The 8,772-nt window shown below is 30.4% G+C and overlaps 1 protein-coding gene across 2 annotated transcripts; it reads right to left on the minus strand.

Annotated features, from left to right (window-relative positions):
- Nucleotides 1-1,317: 1,317 nt before the first annotated feature.
- LOC132758759 (alpha-(1,6)-fucosyltransferase-like) lies at nucleotides 1,318-8,763 on the minus strand. 2 transcript variants are annotated; one of them, XR_009629623.1, is made up of 6 exons: nucleotides 8,669-8,763; nucleotides 7,815-7,997; nucleotides 6,859-7,093; nucleotides 2,609-2,788; nucleotides 2,137-2,290; nucleotides 1,318-1,671 (listed from the first exon to the last, which is right to left on the minus strand). XR_009629623.1 is itself a non-coding variant. In XM_060750456.1 (5 exons), exons 1-5 carry the CDS (start codon nucleotides 8,023-8,025, stop codon nucleotides 1,504-1,506), a joined length of 948 nt encoding a protein of 315 aa, XP_060606439.1. In that variant the 5' UTR covers nucleotides 8,026-8,647; the 3' UTR covers nucleotides 1,318-1,503. The 2 variants fall into 2 exon arrangements, 1 of the variants encoding a protein (XP_060606439.1); XM_060750456.1 differs by lacking the exon at nucleotides 8,669-8,763 and having other exon boundaries at nucleotides 7,815-8,647.
- Between the last annotated feature and the right edge of the window lie 9 nt (nucleotides 8,764-8,772).

Below are 8,772 nucleotides of genomic sequence, written 5' to 3' on the forward strand. Positions count from 1 at the left end.
ACTGTTATTGGTGTTGTTGATAACAACAGTTATCAACAATAACAACAACAATAACAGCAATAATAATCATAATAAAATTATTATAATTGATATTATTTATTATATTATCATTGTTATTATTATTATTATTTTTATTATTATTATTATTGTTATTATTATCATTAAAATAATAATTATTATTGTTACTATTATTTATTCTATTATTAATTTTATTGATATTAATGATATTATTATTATTTCATTATTATTATTATTATAACTATCAGTATTATTATTATTATCAGTATTATTATTATTATTATATCATAATCACAAATTTAAAAAACCAAAAGGATTCCTGTCAGATTATTTCTCAAAAGGGGAACAATTAGGTTGTATTTTTTCCAGGAAAAAAATCCAGTTTGTTTGTTTTTGTTGTTATTTTTTCAAGCAAAAATTATTGAAAATTAATCAAATTGTATTTTTAAATGTTTCGAACACCTTATTTGAATATGAAATCATGTTTTTTATGTTTGTTTTTATCGTTTCCTTCGATTATAAACCACCTTTTCTGTGTATTCTCTGTTGCTTTATCATTTCCTAGTATGCTTGGTCTGCTTCCAACAAAAAAATCATAATTCAAAAATTCAGCATTTTAGGCCGGTGGTATTATCAATGGTTCTGCGGCAATATGAACCATTACGAAAATGACCTGTATTAATACTGTACTTGGTTTGATTATATTGCACACGCGGTTGATTCGGTAAGAACTGTGTTAGAACGCAATAAACGTACTCGTCACGAGTGTATTGACAACATATACTGAAGATTTAAACCTAGATAGCATCGTGTTGCAAATCTACTTATGGAATTTCAATGTTTTCATATTAAAATTTAAAAATTGAATACGATAAAAAAACAAACCGGAATGTGGTCGGGTTACATCTGTCTCTGATAAGGATATGCGAGCAACAAACGGCAGATAGATGTTAACATATATTTTTAATATAGTCGCTTTTTTGCGGTTCAACAACGATATGAGTACGAAAATGTTGTTGTTTAACGTTCGCAATCCGAATTTTCGGATAACAGGATCATATACATCACAATACAAACTATAAGTCAGCTAATTCTTAACTTCACTGTGTTAAACTGAGTATATCCTGCAAAGTTAAATGTAGCAGCTTATATCGTAGAACATATTTTTACCACAACCAAACTTTCATTTTCAGCTACAAAATTGAATCATGCGGAAATTTACGACATTTTTGGGTGCAAGAGTATACTGTGATAAATTGCTTTAACTTTTGACAAAGTGACATTATTTATAATTTCCATTATTTATTTGTTTTTTTAATAAATGTGACAACAAAATAATTTAATTTAAGTAAGTAATCCACACAGTTTGAAAAAATCGTTAATCTGCATTATGATGAGTTTAAATATTAAGTTGAGAAATGTAATAATTCATAGAATAAAATGCTATTCCAAAAATCCAAAATATAACAATTGCTCAATCGGAATTTAAATTTTATTATTTATCATTTTCATCAACGTTTCTACTCTTGTTGGTCGTTTATTACAATGTGCCTTGTACAGCCTCTGGATATAATAGTCACAGTCTAGAGATTTAGCATATTTTGAGCCATCTGTATGACGAGTCTGCATCAGCTCGAATGCCAATCTACATACCTAAGAATAGATTACAAATGTTAATATCAGAAAATGTCAGGAATAATACTATCATATACGTTTCTAAAGGAAATTATGAAAGATATTAATTCAATAAAAAAAATGTGTTAGCTTCTCGGCAAAATTCAAAATTCGAAAAAAACAAAACAAAAGCAAACGATTATTGAAAAAAAAAAAAAAACAACAACATTATTACATATAAAGAATATAACAAATAAACAACTAAGATAAACAATTTAGCTGATTTAGCTGTATTAAGAAATGAATGGATCAATACACATGCATAAAACCTAACATTGTACACATTTTCCAACGAAAATGAAAACTAAGATCTATGTTACAATAGATGGGCTACACTTGACGAACATTAAGAAAAAAGAAAGAAAAGAAAACCTTCAAAAACAAATAATTATAATCTTTAGAAAACGGGGACAAATATTATTTTATATTTGAGAGAAAACTTACGTTTGACGTCATGGTACATACAAGGTAATCGCATAAAGATAATAAATGTATGTCTACTATTATATCAGATAATGATGAAAATGTGTATCGTGTTTCAAGCTTATTTGCTGCAAGCGTAGCATTCATATCGTTGATGAAAACATAGTTAGGGTATCTGAAAAAAATCATTTGCAATTTGGTAGAAGTACTTTTCACGATAGCATGATCAATCAATAGATAATGAATTAAAATCTTATCATTGCTTTGATGATTTTTATTTGATTTGCCGAGCATAATCTTGACTTTAAAATGTCTCATTATGCACTTTACTTCTTGTAATTGACAAGAACGGGTTAATGAAGCACACAAAAAAGTCAGCATTAAAAAACGATCAAAAATAATGATGACATGTAGCATAACAAAACAGATAAATCAATTTAATATGAAACCTATCCATATTATTATATAAGACTAGAGTGTGATTTTTGTTTACAACTGTTTAGCTTCTTCCACGACTGTATATGAATCTGTTGCTAAGAATACTCTTCTTTCAAGGCCTGTCAATCCAAATCTTTTCTCAAAGTCTAAGTACCACTTTTCTGCAATATTCATGTAGTCTGTTAAATTGTAGTAGAAAGCTTCAGTAAGCTTGTCTGTTCTTCTAACTTGTAGTCTTAAAGTATAAATATATCATTTAAAGTATCTCAGAAACTTTGTAGATATATCATTTCACCCACTGTAGGTTGTTTTAATCATTAATTCATAAAGTAAGTTATTTCTTACAAGTACGTTTATGAAAAATAGTTTCGAGTGGTTTGAACACAATATTATCTTAGAGTAAGGCCAGTTTTTTCATCTTTTGATTTGACGCTTGGTCAATTCTGATATAAATACTTTCCTTTTTATTGTTTATCCTGATTCTGATAATTTTGGTGCGTTCATGATAATTGCCAAACAAATAAAAAATGAATATAATTGCAAATTGTTTTAATTCCGTTCCGTACTCATATATCCATAAAATACATTTGCTCACATTTTTGAAAATAGAATAGCATAAATATAATGTTGTCATTCTTTTAGTAAAGAAATGCATTTTTTCACGAGCGACCTCAGACAGGCGAATCTTTGATGTTTGAATACGTGTAATATCTACTGTTCAATCGGATAAATCACAGAAAGTATCACAAATTGTTATCATGATCAGAAGTTAAAAAAACACTGTCATTATTGGCATTATTGTTTTATGAAGAAAGATAACGCAAGCATAATTATTGTTAAAGAAGATAAATATGTTTGTCGGATAATTAGTGTCATCATTAATCGTAAATGCATTTGTGTATCTGTGTAACATTGATCTTCACGTAATGATTGTTCTGTTGGAAAGAGCGTACATGTTTAACCATTTATCACTTATGTTTGTAAAAGGTTAAACACTGATACTGAAGTCACATTATTATTATCATAATTATATACCAAACTTCTTAAGCACTTTTTTCATGCACATTGACACGTTCGAAAGTACTGTACAGTATAACCAAATAAATGATACAATATTTAAAAGAAAAAAAACAACAACAAAAGAAACAAATTAAAACATCAATATCGCTCAACTCACAAATTCAAATCAAATGTAGTTTAAAAAAGTTTAAAAGACCCACATAAATAAAGAAATTCAGGTAAGAACTTTAAAAATAATCAGTCCAAATAAAACCTCTTAAATAAATGAGTTTTAAGTGCTCTCTTAAACACTGTTAGAGTTTCACAGCTTTTAAACGTTCTAGGTAGGGCATCCCAGAGTTTAAGAGTTTAAGCACGATCACCATAAGTCACAGTCCTACTACGCGGTACAACAAGTGCTAAGCAATCATTCTTTGACCTAAGTTGTCTGGATGGGGTATAAATGTCTAGAATGTTTCGTATGTACGTAGGTGCCTGTCCATGAAACGCCTTAAACACATATGTAAAGAGTTTGTACTCGACTCTGATGTGCACAGGAAGCCAATGTAGTTCCTTTAAAACTGGGGTTATGTGGCAGTTTCGCGGTGTCCTGGTAATAGCTCGAGCAGCCGTAATTTGAACATTTTGGAGCTTGTTGAGAACGTAATTTGGAGATCCATATAGCAACGAATTACAGTAATCTAATTTTGATGTCACTAACGAGTTTATCAAGGTTCCGGTTGAATCATCAGTCAAGCATTTACGAATTTGACCTATTTGTCGTATTTTCATGAAGCATGAAAGAGAAACTGAGTTCACATATTGTTCCATGTCTAAATGAGAGTCCAATACGGCGCCAAGGTTTTTTTACTGTTGTTGATGGTTTTATTACAGAATCACCGACACTTACAGTAAGATCTTCAACATTACTTCGTTTTGGTACAAAGACGATCACCTCTGTTTTGTCCGCATTGAGTTTCAGAAGTTATTATTCATCCATAGTATGATGTCATTCAGGCATGCTTCAATCCGTCGCAAGGTCTCATTGCGTGAAATGGCTTCCTTTGGTTTAAATGCCATGTACAATTGCGAATCGTCATTGTAGAAATGATGTTGAAGTTAATGCTTCCGGCAGATCGCGCCCACAGGTTTGGTGTACATGATGTAATTCTTCAGACCAAAAACGGACCCTTGTGGCACAGAAAATGTCATACGTACAGATTTTGACAGTTCAACATTGACGCAGACAGTTTGATGACGCTCACACAGATATGATTTCATCCATTGTAAAGGTTTGCCTACTATTCCGAAGTATTGTCGAGTCTGCAAAGGAGGGTACTCTGGTCGATCGTATCAAAGGTAGCAGATAAGTCCAACATTACTAGAACAGTAGCTTCATTCTGATCAAAGAAAGTAGAATGTCATTTTGTAAACATAATAGAGTAGATTCTGTTGAATGAAACTGCCTATTAGCAGACTGACGCTCTTCATGAAGTTTATGTGCAGATAGATGTCTTTCAAGTTGGGAATCGACAACTTTCTCGAGAATTTTGGAGACAAACGGTAAATTAGATACAGGCCGGTAGTTTTTCATAACCTCTTGATCCAACCCTTACTTTTTGATTAAAGGTCTGACTCTAGAACTTTTAAAAGCGGGTGGTACATAGGCCCTCTCAAGTGAAGTGTTTATGATTTTTGTTATTAATGGTAATAGTTCATTTAAACAATCTTTCACCAGCCATGTTGGAATGGGGTCAATTTCACAGAATTTGTTTGGCGAATTGCGAATAAATTTTGAAATTTCATTATCAGAGACTACTGAAAAGTTTGTAAATTGCTCTCCATTGAAAGGTGCTTCAGGGACAACATTGTCTGTTTGTTGGTGAGACTTGGTCCTGGCTATACCATTACGTATGCCTTCAACCTTATCCACAAAGAAGTCACTAAAGTCTTGTGCTAGAACGTTTGCAGATTTTCCAGATGGAATCACAACATCTGTGCTTGCACCCATCTAATGCCGGGTCACTTTTGTAAGGTTTTTTTAATATCACCACCACATAACTCTACTTTCTCAGTGTAGTATTTGACTTTGGACATATTTAGAAGCTTATTATTAACAGCGCATTGGTTTCTATAAATTAAGTGATCTATTTTCAATCCAGTCAAGCGCAACTTTCGCTCTAAATGAACGTTCGGCATATTGTTCCTGTTAATAATGGTCAATTTATTATTTAAAAATCTTCCCTTTATCACCATGAACAGAAAAACTATCATCCTAAATGAACAAAATTGATGATGGGTAATTTTGTTCATTATGATCGAGGGGAGAATATTTTATGATTATATTACCATATTGTCAATACTAAAGTGTAAAACGCCTATGATAATGAATCAGATTACTATATTTGTAAACAAAATATATTTGGTGTACACAAAAGCAAAAGGATAGTTAAGTATAGCTTTTCAAGAAGAAATAAAAATTGTAATTGAATAATATCTTGATTCTCCATTCAATAGCCACCTTACTATTGCAGCATCCCTTGGCTGGCTGCTGAAGCCATTTTAAACTGCATCCTACTATTATCAATAATTGTCTACTTTCATAGCAAAGATTCAACATATACAGCGCAGAATTTGTAGATGACATACATTAGAGCATTTCGTTACATTTAGAAAACGATATATAATGAAGTATATCATTAAATGTATATTATAAGCAGAGCCAGAATGGAAAACAAATAAAGAAAATACATCTGACCTTGACGTATATCTCTCACTTTAATATAATGCCGACCGGGTAAATATATAAAATATATAGTTGAACACGTTTGCAGTACTTATACTATATATACATTTGAACGAATATCTCACTGTAATAAATATATCAGGTCAACATGTATGTTCGCGTTTTACAAATCTTGTTGTGGAGTTTCGACTTAAAGACTGGTTCTTTTAAAACGATAATATTATGAACATGTTTACAAACATAAATACTAATTTAAATTATTATGATATTTCAGCATGATTCAAGTAAATTTTCTGCAAAGATAACTCTCTAAGTTTCCTTTTGCTGCTATTTGCTGGTGGATTAGTTATCAAAACTATATAAATCACACACATACACACGCACGCACGCACGCACGCGCGCACACATTTTAAATTTGTTTATGATTTAGAGTTAAGTTTGCAGTCACTATTTTTTCTCTTATATTTACGTAATCAATATCAAAATATGTGAATATAATTCATGTAGACATTGAAATAAGCTTTTAACTATTAATCGGAGGTAATACAAATAATACTTACCCTACAATTACATTTTGAAAGCCAAGATCTTTCTTTTTCTTTGCAATAAGTATTTGCAAGTGTTGCGTAGGTCTTAGAATATACTGAGCTATTTGCCCAGCCCACCAAAGTTGTGGGTCTGAATGAAAAGTCTGAACTACACTCACGAGGTACTTTGGAAGTGTCCGTTGCAAATCAAAGTAAAATGATTTGTACCCAACTTTAATCACTTGAATTTCTTCTGATTTAAATAAACCTGAATTAAAATATATGCATGTATCCATTATGGAGATATCTGATTTTCTAATAATCCAAAATATCATTACATTAAAATCGATTGTTACTTCAAAATAATCCTAGATATAATTAAGTTTAATTAGAAACATTATCATCTGTAATTATCTGCTGAACATAAAATCATTTTATCAAGTAAATTTAGTTCAAATATTGCGAGATTCATCACTATCTACAATCATTTGTATTCATCGTCGGTGATGTAAACAAGATAGATTGAATACAATGGAACAATTATTATTCCTGAATTAAAAAAGTAATTAAAGTCCATTTATTTTAGTTGAAATTGCTAGACTAAATTATAGCCATCTGCACTCTAAAAAATATTCACTCCCACAAAGTTACAACATTGTCGAAACTATGCTATTTAAGAATGCTTTCTAAGACATAGCAGACGAAGTGTTTAAATATTTACGGAAACGTAAGAATATTTTGAAAATAAACAGAAATTTGTTTCATTTAATACAAAGCAGAAAGGCAGAGACAATTTGATATCTAATTGTCACTGTCGTTGAAGCAAAGTTCATAAGTTTCATTTAAAAATTGGATTTGTTTGGTTTTGTTTCAACAATTGTTATGAAATAATTAAAATTCAAATACAGTGTTATATAAATATTATATTAATAATAGGTTGTTGCAAAAGTACGAAATAAAAAGATAGAAAAAATAATAAAAGCAGATACTTAAAACAACTTGAGCTGTTTGATTATACAATGTCGTGCAATTGTTGCTCAAGGGAAGAAGCAATCCTTTCCATCCTGATTTTGAATACTGCGATTCATCCGATTCAATAATAACTGTTCTGTTTGTTATGAACCCAACCGTGAAACAAATTGTTAACAGATGAACTTGACTTCCGAATCCATCTGAAACATAAGCATGATTCTCATTCATTTAAGTACTTTAAAACAAGTTTATGAAGAGATCCTTATTAAGATATGGTTGTATATAATTGCAATTTGGTCTGTTTGTGTGTGTGTGTTGTTGTTGTTTAAATCGTTTGTTTGTTTTTGTTACAAACAGAGTAATTCAATTGTATGATATACGAAAAACAGGTTAATTATTTCATTTCTCAAATCTTAAATAATGTATCCCATAATTGATTAACCTTAACTTATTTGAAAGCTAAATGGTCCAGTGCAGAGGGACTGTGTACACATTGAAATTTAAAATGAAAACAACATTCAACTGTAATTTAGTGTTTATATTATCGTATCGCTTATTTTCCCAGGATTGCCCTATCTATATTTCTTCAAGTCAAGTTTTAAGTGCAATAGGACAGTGTGACATAATGTTTAAATAATATTTTAGATATTTCATTTTAATATATTATTTTTGCAATTCTTTTGTGTCGAAAATTGCATTAAAACAAAGCAAAATGACGTTATATGTACAGCGATAAATGAATGTTTTAAACAGACTCATACGAAATTAATTCAGTTATTTTCAAGCAACTGTTTTTTCCGATGCTGTTGAGACATATCTCTGCTTCCAAATGCTATGTCTATTTCATTTTCATAATGTGTTCATTACTTACTTATTCGAGTATCACATACCACCTTCTTTGAGTTTTTACAATCGTGTGGGTGCTGAAAAATAGAAACTCAGTTAACACGTGGCACCTTATTTTAGAAGTTAACT

This window comes from Ruditapes philippinarum, unplaced genomic scaffold, assembly GCF_026571515.1.
Source record: "Ruditapes philippinarum isolate M1 unplaced genomic scaffold, ASM2657151v2 ctg10451_1_1_1_1, whole genome shotgun sequence".
Lineage (NCBI taxonomy): Eukaryota > Metazoa > Mollusca > Bivalvia > Venerida > Veneridae > Ruditapes > Ruditapes philippinarum.